This window comes from Leptodactylus fuscus, chromosome 2, assembly GCF_031893055.1.
Source record: "Leptodactylus fuscus isolate aLepFus1 chromosome 2, aLepFus1.hap2, whole genome shotgun sequence".
Taxonomy (NCBI): domain Eukaryota; kingdom Metazoa; phylum Chordata; class Amphibia; order Anura; family Leptodactylidae; genus Leptodactylus; species Leptodactylus fuscus.
Genome location: NC_134266.1, coordinates 96498397 through 96521367, shown reverse-complemented (window position 1 = coordinate 96521367; position 22971 = coordinate 96498397). Strand labels below are relative to the sequence as shown.

The 22971-nt window shown below is 41.0% G+C and overlaps 1 protein-coding gene across 1 annotated transcript; it reads right to left on the bottom strand.

Moving 5' to 3' along the window:
- Positions 1 to 13399: 13399 nt before the first annotated feature.
- Positions 13400 to 21446, bottom strand: LAMTOR5 (late endosomal/lysosomal adaptor, MAPK and MTOR activator 5). Its single transcript, XM_075262690.1, has 4 exons — positions 21338 to 21446; positions 19660 to 19721; positions 18941 to 19058; positions 13400 to 13608 (listed from the first exon to the last, which is right to left on the bottom strand). The coding sequence occupies exons 1-4, from the start codon at positions 21370 to 21372 to the stop codon at positions 13548 to 13550; spliced, it is 276 nt and encodes a 91-aa protein (XP_075118791.1). The 5' UTR covers positions 21373 to 21446; the 3' UTR covers positions 13400 to 13547.
- Between the last annotated feature and the right edge of the window lie 1525 nt (positions 21447 to 22971).

The window sequence follows — 22971 nt, the reverse complement described above, 5'->3', positions numbered from 1 at the left end:
CAAAGTGGGTTTGTTTGGGTGTTACTGTCTCATACCAAACTTAAAGGCAATCCGTCTGCCTGATATATCACAATGGCTGGTGCTGGATGATAAATCAAGTGAACTTCTAGTCTACATTTATACAACTCTTTATGAGGTCAGCAGAAGAAGGGCTGCACAGAAGGACCTCTTATTTCATACATATGCTACAAGGTGGACCTGGTAGCTGAAAAATTGCCTAAACATACTGCAAGGTGAGTAAAATGCTGCTTAGTCACAGACTGCTGTTTTCGAGTACAGTATATGCAGCTTTGTAGGGCATATGGATGGCATGTAAAAAGTGGCTTCTGGATTTCCTGCAAGTGAAATGTGTGACTGTCTGCAACTTTGTTACAGAATCTGGAGTTCTAACAATCAGATGATAAGGAAGAGTCATTGTAAAAATGATGTATCATGGGAAATGTAGTTTCTTCACAGATTCACTGCATGTAAATAACAGCGATACAAGGAGTCTCAAGTAAAATAAAGCCAAGAAGAGGCTGCCCAAGGAAACAGTGAGTATTTAGCACTGCTGTGGATGTATTTGCAGATCATTTTTGGAGGCTGGATAACCTCTAAAGCTAAGGCCCCATGCAGAGAATCACTGCAAAAAATGCTGGCGAAAAGACCATGGAAAATGTCAGCATGTCTGTAGATATAATTGACATACTTCAATAGCCAGAATCGCATCCACTTTTCAGGTGATGCAAAACACAGCATTTCTTGCCACGGCCAAAACGTTGCATTTTCGCAATGTGGGGCCCAGGCTTAAGACAGTAATTATTGTTTTCCTTCCTTATGCATGTTAGTTTCCTTTATTCTTACACATCCTCATCTGAATGGATAGTCATTCTTTTTAACGTTGGTTTGGCAGAACGAGTGAATATGGAGATGTGAGAGGAGTCTTCACTCCAGACGTAAGCTGGGTTTGTCTGCTTTTGTATGGAAGTTCACTTATCTGTTTTTGCAAGTTAATGTTTCTAAAGCAATGGTATGTATGAGATTTATTCTTTTTTTCAGAACTATATGATGTTAAGCAAGCAGACTATCTCTGCAAAGTAAGTCTAAACACAATGTTTTTGTACATTTTAGCAATTCAGATTATATTGTATGTTCAGACTACATTGTAACAGCATCAATAAAGTCACATATTTATTTAAATTTGTTTGCGTCTTTATTTTCTAAACTTTTACGATTCTAGTGTATATATGTATAATATATTTACAGTGCCTACAAGTAGTATTCAACCCCCTGCAGATTTAGCAGATTTACACATTCGGAATTAACTTGGCATTGTGACATTTGGACTGTAGATCAGCCTGGAAGTGTGAAATGCACTGCAGCAAAAAAGAATGTTATTTCTTTGTTTAATTTTTTTTTTAAATTGCGAAAAGTTTATTCAGAGGGTCATTTATTATTCAACCCCTCAAACCACCAGAATTCTGTTTGGTTCCCCTAAAGTATTAAGAAGTAGTTCAGGCACAAAGAACAATGAGCTTCACATGTTTGGATTAATTATCTCTTTTTCCAGCCTTTTCTGACTATTTAAGACCCTCCCCAAACTTGTGAACAGCCCTCATACATGGTCAACATGGGAAAGACAAAGGAGCATTCCAAGGCCATCAGAGACAAGATCGTGGAGGGTCACAAGGCTGGCAAGGGGTACAAAACCCTTTCCAAGGAGTTGGGCCTACCTGTCTCCACTGTTGGGAGCATCATCCGGAAGTGGCAGGCTTATGGAACTACTGTTAGCCTTCCACGGCCTGGACAGCCTTTTGAAAGTTTCCTCCCGTGCCGAGGCCAGGCTTCTCCGAAGAGTCAAGGCTAACCCAAGGGCAACAAGGAAGGAGCTCCGGGAAGATCTCATGGCAGTGGGGACATTGGTTTCAGTCAATACCATAAGTAACGTACTCCACCGCAATGGTCTCCATTCCAGACGAGCCCGTAAGGTACCTTTACTTTCAAAGCGTCATGTCAAGGCTTGTCTACAGTTTGCTCATGATCACTTGGAGGACTCTGAGACAGACTGGTTCAAGGTTCTCTGGTCTGATGAGACCAAGATCGAGATCTTTGGGTCCAACCACACACGTGACGTTTGGAGACTGGATGGCACTGCATACGACCCCAAGAATACCATCCCTACAGTCAAGCATGGTGGTGGCAGCATCATGCTGTGGGGCTGCTTCTCATCCAAGGGGCCTGGCCATCTGGTCCGCATCCATAGGAAGATGGCTAGCACGGCCTACCTGGAGATTTTGGCCAAGAACCTCCGCTCCTCCATCAAGGATCTTAAGATGGGTCGTCATTTCATCTTCCAACAAGACAACGACCCAAAGCACACAGCCAAGAAAACCAAGGCCTGGTTCAAGAGGGAAAAAATCAAGGTGTTGCAGTGGCCTACTCAGTCTCCTGACCTTAACCCAATTGAAAACTTGTGGAAGGAGCTCAAGATTAAAGTCTACATGAGACACCCAAAGAACCTAGATAACTTGGAGAAGATCTGCATGGAGGAGTGGGCCAAGATAACTCCAGAGACCTGTGCCAGCCTGATCAGGTCTTATAAAAGACGATTATTAGCTGTAATTGCAAACAAGGGTTATTCCACAAAATATTAAACCTAGGGGTTGAATAATAATTGACCCACACTTTTATGTTTAAAATGTATTAAAATTTAACTGAGCAACATAACTTTTTGGTTTGTAAGATTTATGCATCTGTTAATAAATCCTGCTCTTGTTTGAAGTTTGAAGGCTCTAACGTATTTGCATCTTATCAAACCTGCTAAATCTGCAGGGGGTTGAATACTACTTGTAGGCACTGTATATTGTTATCTAAGAGAATACAAATCAGTAGGTTTGTCCTAATTTTGCAAAGATAGAGAAAGTAATGAGCAAGCATAATCCCACATATAAAGTGTTTGGTTATTAAGGCTAGGTTCACATCTGTGTCAGAGTCTCCTGCATGGAGGACTTTTTTCTCTGCCGGTTTCAGAATAAAAACACTGGAAACCCAGCAGATCCTATTATAGTCTATAGCAGGGGTAGGGAACCTTTGGCTCTCCAGCTGCTGTGAAACTACAACTCCCAGCATGCTCCATTCACTTCCATGGGAGTTCCCAGAACAGCAGAGCCAGTATGCATGCTGGGAGTTGTAGTTTTGCAACAGCTGGAGAGCCGTATGTTCCCTACCCCTGGTCTATAGGGTCTGTGTGTATCCGCTGTTTTAGCAGATGGGCTCTGTTGTTTGTGCTGGAGAACCCAGCAAAAGTGTGAACCTAGCCTGACTTGTATAGCACCAACATATTCTGCAGTCCTTTTTAGACTCTGTCCCATATAGGGCTCACAATCCATACACATACAGTGTTGGCCAAAAGTAGTGGCACCCCTGCAATTCTGTCAGATAATACTCAGTTTTTTCCAGAAAATGATTGCAAGCACAAACTCTTTGGTATTAATATCCTCATTTATTTTGCTTGCAATGAAAAAACACAAAAGAGAATGAAAAAAAAAGTCAAATCATTGATCATTTTACACAAAACTCCAAAAATGGGCCGGACAAAAGTTTTGGCACCCTCAGTCTAATACTTGGTAGCACAACCTTTAGACAAAATAACAGCGAACAACCGCTCCGGGAACCAGCAATGAGTTTCTTACAATGCTCTGCTGGAATTTTAGACCATTCTTCTTTAGCAAACTGCTCCAGGTCCCTGAGATGTGAAGGGGGCCTTCTCCAAACTGCCATTTTGAGATCTCTCCACAGGTGTTCTATGGGATTCAGGTCTGGACTCATTGCTGGCCACTTTAGAAGTCTCCAGTGCTTTCTCTCAAACCATTTTCTAGTGCTTTTTGAAGTGTGTTTTGGGTCGTTGTCCTGCTGGAAGACCCATGACCTCTGAGGGAGACCCAGCTCTCTCACACTGGGCCCTACATTATGCTGCAAAATTTGTTGGTAGTCTTCAGACTTCATAATGCCATGCACACGGTCAAGCAGTCCAGTGCCAGAGGCAGCAAAGCAACCCCGAAACATCAGGGAACCTCCACCATGTTTGACTGTAGGGACCGTGTTCTTTTCTTTGAAGGCCTCTTTTTTTTCCTGTAAACTCTGTTGATGCCTTTTCCTACTTTTGTCTCATCTGACCAGAGAACATTGTTCCAAAACGTTTTTTGGCTTTCTCACGTAATTTTTGGCAAATTCCAGCCTGGCTTTTTTGTGTCTCTGGGTAAGAAGTGGGGTCTTCCTGGGTATCCTACCATACAGTCCCTTTTCATTCAGATGCCGATGGATAGTACAGGTTGACACTGTTGTACCCTCGGACTGCAGGGCAGCTTGAACTTGTTTGGATGTTAGTCGAGGTTCTTTAACCACCATCTGCATAATCTTGCATTGAAATCTCTCGTCAATTTTTCTTTTCCGTCCACATCTAGGGAGGTTAGCCACAGTGCCATGGGCTTTAAACTTCTTGATGACACTGCTCACGGTAGACACAGGAACATTCAGGTCTTTGGAGATGGACTTGTAGCCTTGAGGTTGCTCATGCTTCCTCACAATTTTGCTTCTCAAGTCCTCAGACGGTTCTTTGGTCTTCTTTGTTTTCTCCAACAGACACTTATCACCTATCCTGTGTGAACAGGTCATAAGTTGTGATTCTGGGAAACTCTTTAAGGCTAAGGCACCACGGGCCATATCTGCAACACTAAAGCGCTGCGGGAAGAACCGCTGCGTGAACGCATTGCGGTTCTTTCCGCAGCGCTTTTAAGAGAAAGTTCAGAGTTTTCCTCTGCGGACTTTCTCTTAACATTATATCCATGGGAAAGCCGCCGGTGTTTCCGTAGAAATGATTGACATGCTGTGATTTGCAAAGTAGGGCTTTGCAAATCGCAAAGTGTCCGTGCTGCAATCTTCTCCACAAAGTGGGGATGGGATTCGCATGAATTCCATCCACTTTGCCTGCACTGTACATCACTGCGATTTTTCTCACAGCGTCTCCGCTGCGGGCAAATTGCGGCATTTCGGGTCCGTGGGGCCCCGGCCTAAGGCCCCACAATGCGGAAATGCACCATTTTTTTGTTGCAGATTTTGTTGCATTTTTTTGAGCCAAAGCCAAGAATGGCTACAAAGGAATGGTAAATATAAAGGAAGTTCTTATATTTCTCCCTTCTGCTTAATCCACTGCTGGCTTTGGCTCAAAAAAATGCAACAAAATCTGCAACAAGAAAGGCTGCGTTTCTGCATTGTGGGGCCTCAGCCTTAAAGGGGTATTCCCACGAACATAACCATTTTTAAATTTGTAGATAATTAAAGGGGTTGTCCCGTCACAAGGATCCTATCTATAATGCTTGTTATTGTGAATGTAAGACTTTTCCTAAATACATTGCTTCAGCAAAACTGCTTTGTTTGTCCACTCTATCACTTTATTCATTTTTTTTGTGGCCACAGCCCTGACCTAGCTGCTCCTGAGTCAAGTGATGTGTCTGCCTGCTCTCAGGGGGAGGGAGGAGGGGCTAAGTGCAGGGGAGCGAGCCTGGGGGGTGCATGCAGGGTTTTTCTGTTTTTCTGTCCACTTGAAAAGTCGGACATCTTCACTTGCGGACAGGAAAGGACGGGCACGGAGTGCAAAAGAACGCACCCGATGCCCATTGAGATGAATGACAGGTGTCACAGACACAGCTAGTGTCCGCTCCTAGTGTCCGTGACAGATTTTGAGCGGACACTAGATGTCGGACACCGACGGTTGTGTGAACGCCCCCTAACACAAAATGTGTAAAGCACTAAAGAAGTCTCTATTGTATTCCATACAGCTTCAGTCTGCTCCCCACTGCCTCCTACTTGTGACTGATTTCTCCTGGTTAGTTCTTAAACCAGTAGGCAAAGGAGTGTATAAAGTTGTATCTCATTATTGTATTGTTGAGAAGGACAGAACTTTAGGTGGGGCCTCTGAGAGCTACCAGGAGGGATCTAGTAGTTGTTGATGTAAACCTGGAGTTGACAGGTTGTCAAATGTCAACCACTGCAACAGACCGGTTCACAGTACTTTTCACGATTGACAATTTTAGCAGCTTAGGTAACTCTTTGCCTCTGTCAGAAGTTGTGTTTCAGCTGTTTCCAGAGTTGGAGCTCCTACTAGTGAATGAGACATTAAGCTACATACCATATAGTATTGACAAGCGCATGCTACCATCTCCAATTTGTAAACACTTCTTGTGACACGTGAAATTTAATAAGACAGCCTCTATAGACCTCGTTCTTAACTAAAACCAGTATTTTACCCTCCAAAGTATTAGTCTCTACCCTGACTTTGGGATTCTGGTATTTCTACCTAGGACATATTTAAGCAAATCCCACCCACAAGCTGTATAAAAAAAACCGTCAGACAACAAAGTTACTTGCGCTCCCATTGAAGTGAATGGGATGTGTTTTGAAGCGCTCATGTATACGGGTCTGAATAAGCGGAGCGTATACTCCGTGTGAAAGGGGCCCTTTCAGGAGCTGTTGTTTTTAAACCTGCACCATGTAACTCATTGCTGTGGGCGTTGCCCATGTAAACCATGGGGGACTGCAAAGAAATCTGCAGGTTAAAAAAAAACCACCTGCATGTTGTAGCAGCAATCTTGCAGTGGAAAACACTGTTGAACAGAGCCTTAAGTTGAAGTCCCTGACCCCCAATGCAAAGTCTTCAATGCGGCCCTTATTTATGTTTTGCCATTTAGAACATTGATACATTTTATGGTACAGATGGATCTCTAAGGCCCAGTAGCTACTGTTGTACCCCCTATATAGCTACACTTCTTATATAGCTACACCCCAGCAGCTGAATGTTAGGGTAAGTTCACACGATGTAACGTTGAGCGTGATCTGGCACGTATACACGTGCCGGCAGATGACGTGCTCAAAATGCTCCCATTCATTTCAATGGGAGTTAGGAGCTTATACGCCGCGTTATTTTGCGCCCGTGATTTTGCGGCCGTAAAATCACGGGCGCTAAATAACGCGGCGTATGCGCTCCTAACTCTCACTGAAATATATGGGAGCATTTTGAGCGCATCATCTGCCGGCACGTGTATACATGCCAGATCATGCTCAACGTTACATCGTGTGAACTTACCCTTACTGCCGCTATTCATCAGCACTTTCACTATGTGTGGCCTTATCATAAACCTAGCTTTGCACCAGACCTGATTTGTGACTTTTTCTGAACCATTGTCTACAAATCTAGCTTGTGACTGTTAATCTTTTCACAATTCTCCTAGTTTATGATTTTTGGCATACTTTCTTAAAATAATCATCTGTCTTGAGAGAACCAACATTAGCCCTAAACTTGCAATCAGGAATCTCATATGTCCTGCCCTCCTAGGGATGCCCCACAGGGTAGTCCATCCTTTGGTCTACACACAAGGAGAAGAAGAGGGGAGAAAAAAGTGCAGACTAATGATCAGACTTAGATCAAAACACAAGTTGCCCATAATATGGAGGCAACTGAGCCAAGTCTTCTAACAAGTGATAAGTTGAAGTGGTTTTCCATAGAAGTAATTTATCAGCTAACTACAGGATAGGTAATAAAGTATGGAGTTTGGACTCCCACTGATCTTTAGGACAAGGTCCCATGACCATAAGAGTAGTTGTTTACATGGAGCTGTAGTGGAGCTTGCACACTGCAAATAGTGAAAGGCTATGGGGATAAACTAAGCACAGGAGTGTGTCCCCCAGTGAACAAGTATTTGTCACCTAAGCTTTGTAAAAGTGATACATGCATGAAGTGTCTATTTACAGGGGATTTGCAACAAATTGTAATATAGCAGTTGGCAGTACCCAGGAAAAAAAAAAAAGGTTAATAGCTAATCATATCAAATGTTCTATAATAAGCCATGGGTTCAGGTATTAAAGAGAACCTGTCACATGGAAAATTCTGTCTGTAGGTGGTAGCGTGAAAAGTCTTTCTATGCTTTGATGTCAAGGGTTGGTCAAATAAATGACTAAGGGCGGGTTCACACCTGTGCCCGGTCTCCGCTTTGTGGGTTTACGTCTTCTGCCTGAGAAACTGGACAGGAGACGAAAACCCGGCAGTCAGTGTTCGCCCGAGAGCGTCTTCTGGTCTCCGTGGCGAAACCATTTTTTTTTTTTTTTAACCGGACACAAAGTCCTGCATGACCGACTTTGTATCCAGTTTAAAAAACGGTTTTGCCGTGGAGAGGCAGCCAACGCTCACAGGCGCACACTTTTGCTAACCCATTCAAATGAATGGCTTTGAAAACTGACTGCCGGTTTCCGTCTCCTGTCCAGTTTCTCAGGCAGAAGACGTAAAACTGCAAAGCGGAGACCAGGCACAGGTGTGAACCCGCACTAACAGAACATATGCACAGTATATCAAGTAACGTTGTCAGTCACTAGGCAGGACCTCCTCCTTGGAAGAAGGAGCAGAGATATAAAGGACAAGGTTATTCTGTATCTTTTTTCAAAAGCACATTAATCTTTTCAGCTGCTCATAGTCTATAGCATGTTGTCTACAGATTGCACAGCATTTTCCATGTGACAGATTTGCTCATAGACACATAATGAGATGAATCATACTGAATCTCTCAAAGAAAAGTTTTATCTTTGTACCGTATTAGTCAGTGGATATGAAATGTAAAGATTGAGAGTCCTCAGTAGATGATACCTTTTATAATGGCTAACAAAAAATAATGACATATTGTGAGCTTTCAGGACTGCTATATCTCTTCATCAGGCTGGTATAACACAATATCTGAAGGCAGGCACATTTATACAGGAATAGAGTGTTTGATGCACAATTGATGGAAAGCAGTACAAGCAAATAAACACATAAGTCCAAAAACAGGCTCTCTGAGTTTTATCATTCCCTCGATCAGTGACATGATGTCTAGTTGTTGTAAAAGGACATAAACTTCTGACCCCTAGACAGAGGGCAGATGACAAAAGAATCATCCGTCTGATTGCAAATTATGAGCCAGGCTACCAAAGTGTGATGAACATCTTCAAATCCCATTGTTAGATACCTTAGATCCTGCAGTGAAACCATTGGTCAGTGAGAGAGCCAGTGTTACCTACAGGAGATCTCTTAACCCATAGCCATTTAAAATCTATTAGTCCTGAAACCACATGGTTAGATAGAAATGTCCCATGTGGTACTTTCCACTGTGGCTCCTGTAAGGCGTGTGAATTCAAGCAAAAAGGTAACACTGTCTCCTGTGTATCAACTGGGATGTCCTATCAGATTGGTCAAATCATTAACTGCAAGACGACAGGAGTTGTTTATTGTGTGACATGTTCCTGCCCACTAAACTATATAGGGGAGACCAAACGTGAACTGAGGAGGAGGATCTTACATCATGTCGGTTACATCAATAGAAAATAAGACAAAACATTGTCAGTTCACGTTTGGCAACACCATGGGGGTGATCCCAGAGTGTTAAGATTTCAGGGACTAGAATATGTGGTCCCTCCTTCTAGGGGAGGAGATTGGGACAGGGCGATTATACAGCGAGAGACTAAATGGATATTTCGTTTCAACTGTGTTAAACTTCATGGTTTGAACAATTCCATTTCTTTTGCATCATTTTTTTTAAGAATTAGCACCCTACTATTCGTATTCCTGTTCGGAGGATTCCTATGGTCAGCTTTTGGATACCCTTTATTTTCTGGACTAGTGAGCTCACTGAGGTTTTCTCATATGGAGTTATTCTCCTTTTTGACCAAATAGAACTGGTTTCCTTACTGGTTGGGGGTATCATATATGATATACACTCACCGGCCACTTTATTAGGTACACCTGTCCAACTGCTCGTTAACACTTAATTTCTAATCAGCCAATCACAAGGCGGCAACTCAGTGCATTTAGGCATGTAGACATGGTCAAGACAATCTCCTGCAGTTCAAACTGAGCATCAGTATGGGGAAGAAAGGTGATTTGAGTGCCTTTGAACGTGGCATGGTTGTTGGTGCCAGAAGGGCTGGTCTGAGTATTTCAGAAACTGCTGATCTACTGGGATTTTCACGCACAACCATCTCTAGGGTTTACAGAGAATGGTCCGAAAAAGATAAAACATCCAGTGAGCGGCAGTTCTGTGGGCGGAAATTCGTTGTTGATGCCAGAGGTCAGAGGAGAATGGCCAGACTGGTTCGAGCTGATAGAAAGGCAACAGTGACTCAAATAGCCACCCGTTACAACCAAGGTAGCCAGAAGAGCATCTCTGAACGCACAGTACGTCGAACTTTGAGGCAGATGGGCTACAGCAGCAGAAGACCACACCGGGTGCCACTCCTTTCAGCTAAGAACAGGAAACTGAGGCTACAATTTGCACAAGCTCATCGAAATTGGACAATTGAAGATTGGAAAAACGTTGCCTGGTCTGATGAGTCTCGATTTCTGCTGCGACATTCGGATGGTAGGGTCAGAATTTGGCGTCAACAAGCATGGATCCATCCTGCCTTGTATCAACGGTTCAGGCTGGTGGTGGTGGTGTCATGGTGTGGGGAATATTTTCTTGGCACTCTTTGGGCCCCTTGGTACCAATTGAGCATCGTTGCAACGCCAAAGCCTACCTGAGTATTGTTGCTGACCATGTCCATCCCTTTATGACCACAATGTACCCAACATCTGATGGCTACTTTCAGCAGGATAATGCGCCATGTCATAAAGCTGGAATCATCTCAGACTGGTTTCTTGAACATGACAATGAGTTCACTGTACTCCAATGGCCTCCACAGTCACCAGATCTCAATCCAATAGAGCATCTTTGGGATGTGGTGGAATGGGAGATTCGCATCATGGATGTGCAGCCGACAAATCTGCGGCAACTGTGTGATGCCATCATGTCAATATGGACCAAAATCTCTGAGGAATGCTTCCAGTACCTTGTTGAATCTATGCCACGAAGAATTGAGGCAGTTCTGAAGGCAAAAGGGGGTCCAACCCGTTACTAGCATGGTGTACCTAATAAAGTGGCCGGTGAGTGTATATCATATATTTACTATCTAGAGACTGCAAAGTACAACACAATTAGTACACATAGTCTAACATCACTAGGATTTAGGCCTCGTTCATATTCCGTCAGGGAGAGTCCGCATGAGGATCCCCCCAAACGGAATACCGAACGCAACTGCAAGCGGTGTGCCAGTGAAAGCACACAGACCCCATAGACTATAATGGGGTCCGTGTCTGGTTGAATTTGCTGAGGCATTGCTATTGGTTTTCAGATGGGGTAGTGGTGGGATTGACTTTATATCCTACTATACACTTCTGTCTGTGTGTCAGAGAATTTCTGAATTATAGTGTCTAAAGGTATGCACTCCCCCCGCTGTGAATTACATTTTCTTATCAATCACATATCTGAATAATGCTGCTTCAGCTGCCTTACTATTCCCCTGGTAATGAAATGAATCCAGAGAGGGGTTAGCATGGTGGATTAATAACCAAACTTTGCACTAGGGTCTGTGGTTAGAATCCTTTTTCCCCAGGATGTTGAGGGTTTGAATCCACCCTTGTTATATCATCCTTGGTTTACTAAGGGTGGGTTTACACCAGCACCCCATCTCCATTTTGCAGGTTTCCATTTCCTGCCCGAGAGACTGGACAGGAGATGGAAACCGGCAGGCTGTGTTCAAACCCATTCATTTGAATGGGTTTGAAAAGTGTGCGCCAGTGAGTGTCTTCTGCTCTCTGTAGCAAAACGTTTTTTTTTGTTTTTTTTTTCTATAACCGGACACAAAGTTGGACATGCATGTCTTTGTGTCCAGTTAAAAAAAAAAAAAAAAAAAAAAGTTTCGCCGTGGAGAGCAGTAAACGCTCACGGGAGCTCACCAGCAGACACTGAATGCAGTTTTCAATCTTCTGCCAACAGAAATTGAAAACCTACATAATCGAGATCGGGCGCTGGTGTGAACCTGCCCTTAAAAGCATTTTGTATTTTCATTTTCCCACTAGTCAGCCTTTGGTGAATAGACTAGAGCATTTTTATTTTGTTGTTAGCTAGCTTTCTAGGGGAGATCACTACTTCACCCTTAGGGAGCCTTCACACAGAGTAAACGCTCCGCTCATTCTGAACGTAAACTCGTTCAGAGTGAGCGGCGTTAAAACAGATCCCATTGATTTCTATGGGTGCCGGCATACGTGCACTCCCCATTGTAATCAATGGGAGGCTTTTTTACCTATTGCTTTCAATGTGATACGTGCGTTTGCCAGCACCCTTAGAAGTCAATGGGATCTGTTTTAACGCTGCTCACACTGAACGAGTTTTACGTTCAGAATGAGCGAGCGTATACTCCGTGTGAAGGCTCCCTTAATGTTTATCTTTCTCTATTAGTGTGCTCCAAGGTGTGGGTAGTTTATCCAAGCTATCCGTACTAATAGGGCTGGCTGCTTTACACTTAGGCTGAGTTCACACAGAGTTTTATGGTCAGGAAATTGACTCAAATTCCTCCTCCTAAAAACGCCTCACCATATGACTGTATGATGAGGCATTTTTAGGAGGAGGAATTTGAGTCAGTTTCCTGACCAAATTCCTGAGCCAAACAATTCCGCGTGAACGCAGCCTTATTTATAGTGCTCTACTCCAAGAGACATCTGTGTTGAGGGGTTGGCTGAGTGGACTAAAGGCTAAGTTAGCCATCAGAATCCATGGAAGAAATATATACTGACTAGCCTTGACTACTGAAGCTTCTAGTCCATCCCCGCTACTTTCTCTAGAATTCATATTTATTCCCTGCAGTTTGGTTTTAAACAGTTTTGTAATCGTGTGAATCGTGCCGATTTTAATTGACTCAATAAAAGTAAATTTTTATGCAAATTTTCTTGGATAAAAAGGTATTTACCAGAAAAGATGATGAGAAATAGAACACTTTCAAGAGATTACTTTGTATTCCCTTCTTCCTTCTATGATGGAATAAATATGTTTTAGCAGATGATGAGTGCTGAATTTTCCTTTATTACAGAACCAAGAAGTGTAGTGCAGTAAGGTCCTGAGCAGCGGGTGATCAGGGAGTTATATTTTGTTATATGAGGACCCTGTGTTCAGACATTTTAGGATTTAACACGGCATAACAAAGGTATATGTTTTTTGTTTTTTTTTAGTAATCCCATCATGAAACCCCCACTGCTCCCTTTCTAATACTTAAGAGGTCCCCACTGCTCTCTACTTTCAGGTCTTGGTGGTGACTTATAGCAATTTGTCAAGGGAACCAAGAGGTAGAGACCAGGGTGTCTGGTATCAAAATGGTAGCACTATTTAATCTTATGCTACGCTGACCCTAAAAAAAAAAAAAAAAAAGTATATTATATGAACATGCATACAGTGATATTCCATTGGACAACCTCTTTAAGGCTGAGTTCACATTTTTTATTTTCTCAATAAGGAAATGGAGACCGATGCAAACTGGTGTCCAACTTTTAATAGAGAAGATGTAGGGCAACTATTAAACATGTTAATAAATAGTTTCAGGAAAGACCTTCTTTAAAAGATAGTCACCAAAGTTGTTGTTGTGGGTAACATATGTTTTTCTGATGTGTAGAGAAGTTCTTAGGATGTCATTTTGTGAACTGCTACAGTCAAGCGGTCATGCTTCTGAATCATAATAGTTCTGTAAGGAAAAAAAAATGACGTCATTTGTATGTCCTAGTGAATGTCAGTGATTATACAACATTCTTTCTTACCGTTTTAATATATCCGCCAAAATATAGGCCACAATAATTATGGGAATGGTAAAAGTAGGATTCAGCAACTACACACCAAAAAAAGGCATGCTCCTAAGCAAAACTAAGAAGAAATAGGGAAATCTCTTTCTAGAATTTGAAAATAAGGATAAAGGGGTTTAAGAGTGGACCCTGATAGCCGATCCTTAGTCATCAATATGTTATTGCTGGAGGTCAGACAACTCCCTTTCAGTTTTTTGGAGTACTGTGAAAGGGCAACATCAAGAGCTGGCCACTACACAGTGTACAGAGAGTATTTCCAGTTCTGTTCATGGTGCACTGAGAGGTGTTGGTTCCAGGTGTTAGAACTTCACCAATTTTATATTATCCTGAGGATATACCTTCAATATCCAGTTATGGACAACCCCATTAACCCTATTATTAAATGCTTTCAACAACATACAGTCCTATGAAAAAGTTTGGGCACCCCTATTAATCTTAATCATTTTTAGTTCTAAATATTTTGGTGTTTGCAACAGCCATTTCAGTTTGATATATCTAATAACTGATGGACACAGTAATATTTCAGGATTGAAATGAGGTTTATTGTACTAACAGAAAATGCGCAATATGCATTAAACCAAAATTTGACCGGTGCAAAAATATGGGCACCTCAACAGAAAAGTGACATTAATATTTAGTACATCCTCCTTTTGCAAAGATAACAGCCTCTAGTTGCTTCCTGTAGCTTTTAATCAGTTCCTGGATGAAGGTATTTTGGACCATTTCTTTCTACAAAACAATTCAAGTTCAGTTAAGTTAGATGGTCGCCGAACATGGACAGCCCGCTCTCAAATGATCTGAAAACAAAGATTGTTCAACATAGTTGTTCAGGGGAAGGATACAAAACGTTGTCTCAGAGATTTAACCTGTCAGTTTCCACTGTGAGGAACATAGTAAGGAAATGGAAGACCACAGGGACAGTTCTTGTTAAGCCCAGAAGTGGCAGGCCAAGAAAAATATCAGAAAGGCAGAGAAGAAGAATGGTGAGAAAAGTCAAGGACAATCCACAGACCACCTCCAAAGAGCTGCAGCATCATCTTGCTGCAGATGGTGTCACTGTGCATCGGTCAACAATACAGCGCACTTTGCACAAGGAGAAGCTGTATGGGAGAGTGATGAGAAAGAAGCCGTTTTTGCACGTACGCCACAAATAGAGTTGCCTGAGGTATGCAAAAGCACATTTGGACAAGGCAGCTTCATTTTGGAAACAAAGATTGAGTTGTTTGGTTATAAAAAAAGGCGTTATGCATGGCGTCCAAAAAGAAACAGCATTCCAAGAAAAACACTTGCTACCCACTGTAAAATTTGGTGGAGGTTCCATCATGCTTTGGGGCTGTGTGGCCAATGCCGGCATCGGGAATCTTGTTAAAGTTGAGAGTCGCATGGATTCCACTCAGTATCAGCAGATTCTTGAGAATAATGTTCAAGAATCAGTGACGAAGTTGAAGTTACGCCGGGGATGGATATTTCAGCAAGACAATGATCCAAAACACTGCTCCAAATCAACTCAGGCATTCATGCAGAGGAACAATTACAATGTTCTGGAATGGCCATCCCAGTCCCCAGACCTGAATATCATTGAACATCTGTGGGATGATTTGAAGCGGGCTGTCCATGCTCGGCGACCATCTAACTTAACTGAACTTGAATTGTTTGTCCAAAATACCTTTATCCAGGATCTGATTAAAAGCTACAGGAAGCGACTAGAGGCTGTTATCTTTGCAAAAGGAGGATCTACTAAATATTAATGTCACTTTTCTGTTGAGGTGCCCATACTTTTGCACCGGTCAAATTTTGGTTTAATGCATATTGCATATTTTCTGTTAGTACAATAAACCTCATTTCAATCCTGAAATATTACTGTGTCCATCAGTTATTAGATATATCAAACTGAAATGGCTGCTGCAAACACCAAAATATTTAGAACTAAAAATGATTAAGATTAATAGGGGTGCCCAAACTTTTTCATAGGACTGTACATACTTCTAGCGATCCTAATAGTACAGAATGTTTGTATTCCATTAATCTCTTGAGCTACAGCCACATACAGAGGGAGTTTATTCAGACTTGTAGCCTACTACAGAGGACAAACTTTGAATTCTGAAAAAAAAAAATGCAAGTCTTAATAAACTCCCTCTTCATGTGGCTGTAGCTCAGGAGAATAATGGAATAAAAACATTCTGTACTATTAGGATCGCTAGAAGTATGCATGTTGTTGAAAGCATTTAATAACAGGGTTAATTATTGGGGTTGTCCATTAAGATGTACCTCTTAGTAAGTCAGGGGCACCGAAGAAGGGCCCAAGCACCAGAAATGAAGTGTTTCACCAGTCAGGGACAGGTATAGATTTCAGATAGTATGACTCATATCAGAAAACTAGCATGAGTTATAAGTCTGATAGCCATGACATCCCCTGCCCCGCTCTGGCAAAAGTGGCAGGCAGGGCACATAAACAACAATATGGTGTATCTTTGGTACAAAAAAAAAAAAAAAAATTATTTATGGCCATGCACCACAAATGTCCCCTATCCATGTTCCCAACTGCACCAGAAAAATTTCAGACGAGTTAGTAAATTCTTCCAAACTGAGTTGCTCTATTTTACTGCAAATCTCGCTATTTTTTTATTTATTTAAATAAGTCAAAGCCAGTAGTCAATTTAGAAGAAATTAAAAATTGCAAGAAAAATATATATATAATGTCAAAGTGAGGAGGGGAGGAAATACAAATTATGATTTTTTTTTTGTAGTTTCAAACCCCCAAAAAGATGTAATAGAAAGTGAGCATCGCAGTATACATTCCCAAAATATTACTAATAAAAAGAGCAACCTGCCCCACTGAAAAAAAAGGGGGGGGGGGGAAATGTATGCGCCCCATTTGTGGTACGGTCCCATTATGATTTACTAAAGGTGCTTTTTTTCCTTCAGTTCTGCTTTGGTGATGTTTGGAACTTGACTAGGTTTTCTTGTGCTTTATTATTAGACTCTGCCTTGTTCATTATTATGCACACACTTTTTCAGAAAGATTGATGCTCTATATATCCACTATATATATACCTGTTACATTATAGACCCTGCACCCCAATTATATGGGTGAGGGATTTATGGTTTATATTTTTACAATCATGCTACATTGAGACATTGTCTCTTGAATAATTTAGAGCAGCATTGTATGTTTATTTATACCCTACACCAATATGATTCATGTACCTTCCACATTGTTTTTATGTTAGTTTTGGTTCCCCTGTCTTATATGTAACTAGCTTTTACCCGCGACTTCGTCTGCGGTGAGTTGAGTATTGGGCGGACACAGACGTGTGAAACTGTAAAAGTGCTTTAAAAAGTTTGGTGGGCTAGCAAATGTGATTTGATGTGTTATATTGTGTATGTTGTGATACAGACAATGTGATGTGTTATACAGCCTGTGTACAGGAGTATATATGTATCAGGTACTGTATATAGCAGTGATAGTAGATACATGTAATATATAGTATCTACAGCCTGTGTACAGGAGTATATATGTATCAGGCACTGTATATAGCAGTGATAGGAGACACATGTAATATATAGTATATACAGCCTGTGTACAGGAGTATATATGTATCAGGCACTGTATATAGCAGTGATAGGAGACACATGTAATATATAGTATATACAGCCTGTGTACAGGAGTATATATGTATCAGGTACTGTATATAGCAGTGATAGTAGATACATGTAATATATAGTATCTACAGCCTGTGTACAGGAGTATATATGTATCAGGCACTGTATATAGCAGTGATAGGAGACACATGTAATATATAGTATATACAGCCTGTGTACAGGAGTATATATGTATCAGGCACTGTATATAGCAGTGATAGGAGATACATGTAATATATAGTATATACAGCCTGTGTACAGGGGTATATATGTATCAGGTACTGTATATAGCAGTGATAGTAGATACATGTAATATATAGTATATACAGCCTGTGTACAGGAGTATATATGTATCAGGCACTGTATATAGCAGTGATAGGAGATACATGTAATTATATAGTATATACAGTCTGTGTACAGGGGTATATATGTATCAGGCACTGTATATAGCAGTGATAAGAGATACATGTAATATATAGTATATACAGCCTGTGTACAGTGTACAGGGGTATATATGTATCAGGTACTGTATATAGCAGTGATAGTAGATACATGTAATATATAGTATATACAGCCTGTGTACAGGAGTATATATGTATCAGGCACTGTATATAGCAGTGATAGGTAATACATGTAATAGTATATACAGCCTGGGTACAGGAGTATATATGTATCAGGCACTGTATATAGCAGTGATAGGAGATACATGTAATTATATAGTATATACAGTCTGTGTACAGGGGTATATATGTATCAGGTACTGTATATAGCAGTGATAGGAGATACATGTAATTATATAGTATATACAGCCTGTGTACAGGAGTATATATGTATCAGGTACTGTATATAGCAGTGATAGGTAATACATGTAATATATAGTATATACATTGTTTGTTTGCGTTGTTTTTTCAATCTAATGTGTAGGCATCATGTTGTAGGCATAATCTTGTGGGAAAAGATTTAGCATAACTTGTCTTTTATTAAATTTATTTATCTGTTCTTTCTATGTATAGAAGGAGTAATTGAGGTCCTAATAGGGTTTGACAGTCTCTCCTCTATGCCTGTGCATGCAGAGTTTGATGTCAATTACTGATAGAACCGCCCACTGGACTCAATTACACCTAAGCATAGAACAGACAAATACATTGTTATATTTCCTACAAAACTATATATCTCAATCTGTCCCATGCCTCACCCTCTAACATGCTGCTTGCAGATTACACAGCATTTTCATGGTAACACGTTCCCTTTAAATGAAAAAATATGAAGTACAATTTGTTGACTCCGAATGAATAAAATTTTACTTTTGGAATACAGGGAGTAAAAAATATAACTGTCTAACCACTTTCTGTTGGAACCTATTTTTTTTAAGAATTTTATTTTTTATTTTAATTTCGAAAACACAGACAGTCAAAAGACAATTATAAATAACATTCTGTTTTTAATAAATATACTTAAAAAATTGGAGATACTTTAAATGTAGTGATAATCAACCTAAATGTAGTAATAACCCCCAAATGTAAAGCACCATGGAATTAATGGTGCTATATAAATATACAATAATAATAATCATACCCGCTGTCAGATTCCAGGCACACAACTGGCACATCGGTGGGATCTGCTGTAAGCTTAGCTGCCTGTTGAGGGAGTATAGAGATGACACCCGCATGCTCATCAGAGAGACTTCCACAGCCTATAAATAAAAACAAACAAAAAAAAAAACACATCATTACACATTTGTTAAATCTTAAATGGTAACTAAACTTTCAGACAACTTTAGATTTCCTGGCAGATAAAAGGGGGGAGGGTTTTAAGGATTACCTCAAACAAATGAGATTAGGATATTTATATGCAGCTGTATAATATATATGAAATAAAAGGTGAAGCAAAACATTTAATAAATAAATAAAGGAGTTTTCATACTGATAACACATCCACTGGATAAGTAACCAGAGGTGATACCTGAACTATGCACATGCTGCTTCTATTCAAGTAATAGGAGTATCTGTACTGCAGCTTTGTACACTGTATAGCAGTGGTTGCAGGGAATTGCTCCTACTACTTGAATAGGAATAGACTGCACATGCTCCTGCATGTTGAACCTTCCCCCACATCACATACAGTTGACCTATACTGTGGGTAGGTCATCAGTATGAAAACTCCATTTGGGCTGGAAAAACCAACGTGAGAATATAGGGAACATCATAGAACCGTATATATACATATATATATAATTTTCTTTTTTTTTAAATCTCTGCTTGAACAAAACACAGTAAGTGTAAATGAAGACTTACACCCCAAGTTAAGTCCCTGTGAATCCGTGCACAAGATGCCAACAATAGATGGGATTTTCATCCTAGAATTAAAGATACACAATAAAGGATTTACAGAAACAACATTTTGTGAAGCCACACATCAATGCATACACTTGAAAGAGATCAGTGAAAGTAGTCATGTTAACAATTCCTCTCATTTCTTTGTGACAGCTGTGGAAGCTGGGTAACCATTTGGCTGCCATGATAACTACAAAAGTCAGTTTTTCAAGACTAGTACCAAGACTAGTACTAGTAGCCTAAATCATTGTATAACTTGACAGATATGCCATTGACGACCGGGAGATCATGGTAGCCATCTTTCCTTGAAACATCAGGCTAATAGTTTACAGAAGTTTTAAAATTAGGCACTTTCCAACTGAATGGGGACCACTGGAGAGTAAGAATCTGGCCATTTTCACCAGTTCCCATTCAACTGAATGGCACTGCACATGATTTATGACCAGGTGCCCTATTCATATAAAAAGACCCCGGGTCTCAAGATCTGTGGGAGTCCCAGCAGTGGAACACCCACCAATCAGCAAGTAAAAGGGTTATTCCGTAAAAGTTAAGTTATAACGCCTAATGTTTATAAGGTGCTAATAGTACCCACTTTACACGTTCCACTTCCCATATAGGATATCAGCAGAATGTGAAAGCCACTGAAACCAACCAGGGCAGCCGAACCCTGTCACAGCATATTCACACAAGATCGTGCAGCTGCTTTCACTGGGATCCGGCAGGGAAGGTTTATTCCCTTCCCTGCCTTCTCGATCGCTGTGTATTCAACGCTCAATGAGCGCTGTATACACGGCTATGGGCGCTGATGCGGCCGCCCTCTGACCTGGTGGTCACGAGATCCGCCGGGAGCAGCGTCTTGCAAGAGCTGCTGGGTCATACAGGACCCAGATCAGCTCTGTATACCGTATATAGCAGTATGCAGGAGGCTGGATTCCTCCTGCAACTGGGGCTAAATGTACCAGCCCCAGTTATAGGAGAAATCAGCCTCCCTAACAAAAAAGAAAGTGATCAGATGTCCCCAAAGGTCTCTTATGACCTTATGGGGACACCATCTGAAAAAGAATATTAAAAAATTAATAACGTTTTTAAAAAAATGAAATAAAATAATTTAAAAAAATAAGCAAAATAATACGCCAATAAAATGACATTATTAAAGGTTATAGCCCCACCCCCGACAACACCATATAAAATAAGTTACTGTAATAGAGAGGAAAAACTATTTTATAAAGTTTTTCAGTTGCACTTTATGTTATTAAATTAAAAAAGAAAAGTGAAAACCAGACACAATTTCCCTCCTACTTTGTTTATATTTTCCCGGATATAAAAAAAATTAAAACATTCGTAAATAAAACGCAAAAATTAGTTGAATGAGATGTATGAGAAAAACGTTACAGCCCTCTAAACCGCACATACAAAATAAACCAAAAATGTGTCTGGTCCTGGACCACAAATTGGCCCGGTACTGAAGTGGTTAACCCCCTCATGCATGGGTAGGGTAATACACTGTAAGAACAGGCCATAGACTAGGAGCCAGAACAGCTTGGTCTCCCCCCAGCCTGCATCTAGAAGTAGAAGTTACAAGCGTGACTGGCTGTGAAGAGCCCCCAGTGCCGGTTGCCGTTCGTTCACAGAAACTTACGTCTCCTCCAGGTGCTGCTCCAGAGCCGCCTCCATTACACCAGAAAGCTGCTGCTGCTTCTTCTTACTCGGCAAAAGGACCTTTGTTGATAACTCTGGTCACGTGATCAGTCACGAGCACGGAAACACTGTGAGCTAAAGGACCTGTGATGAGGTCACGACCATGTGATCAGTCACATGTGAAGGAGGAGCCTACTGTGAGCAGGGTGGGGTATAGAGTTCTGTAGTGGTTAGGAGGATGTAATGTGTATGCTACAGAGCTGTATACAGGGCGATACGTGCGCGCTGACAGCTGAGCCTAGCTTCTATGTGGCGAGAGCCATTTCATGCAGACTTAGTATAGCAAATGTTGTATAAGGATAGAAAAGGGGCCAGGAACAGCGCCACCAGTGTCCTGTGTCTGGTATTACAACTCACTTCCTGTTTTCTCTCAACTCTAATTTTAGAATGGCTCCTGCACCAAGTACTGACTGGGTCTGAATACTTCGGTACTGTGACCAGTCAGCCATGTAGGATAGTTTGTACAGATTTCTACTATATGTATTTCCCTTTCTCATTATGAGAAGCCATAGATTTATTAGCCTCCTAATATTGTCAGTTACATCAGAAAACTGGCATAAATATCTGAAAACTTTGAGGTATGATCCTGATCTATGAGGCTTGTACATCCTTCACAGGAGATGGAGAATACTCGTCTTCAGAAATCTCCCACAGGTTTATATCTATAAGAACAAGCAAGTTTTAGGTTCTCTTTTCCCCCCATCTAACTTCCCTGTTTTCGGGGAGCCATAACTTACCGTATATACTCGAGTATAAGCCAAATTTTTCAGCACATTTTTTGTGCTGAAAAAGCCCCCCTTTTAACATAGAACATATAGGATGGGACATACCAACATAACCCAGAAGCAAAGTAGACAAACACATTAAGCAGAAACTCTTCTGGGATGCTGCAATATTACTTGTCCAACAGAGACAACTAGATATTTAAAAAGTGAACTACCCTGATGATTGCGCTAACAATACTGTACTTAAATACACCCAGCAGTCTAGATGTACATAAGTCAAAAGGACACCCTTTGAACTGAAGGACACCCCTTTAATACCAATGCCCTAAAGGTTTACAAGCCTGAAATACACGGCATCTATCATACTAAAAAAGGGGGTTAAACGTCAATCCCTACTGACCATAAAAAGAGGTCATGAGATGGTGAGATGTTTTGAATAAGAGCACAATTAAGTTGTAGGTATATTCCCGATGTAATTACGTTAGTAATACAGATATCACCCATGTCCCAAAGGGAATACCAGGCTAGGTATGCATACACCTTAACAAATGCATTGACTGTAATATATCCCCACCAATCCCAGTCACCCTGTATCACGTGGACAGTTAATATAACCCAGTGGCGCAAAAGAACATGCCTGAATTTTAGGGCATATTGAAAATAAGGATAACTAACCCATGTAGACAATTACTGGGGGCGCTGTGTATAGTATGTACCTGCCAGGATAAAGGGAAACTATTCACTTAAACATCGTGGGGAGATTACTGACTAACAGACCATAAATCTCTATTTGTCAAACAATGCTATAGGAAGGGGGCAAAGGACAAAGATTCATTTAGTCCATCCGGTC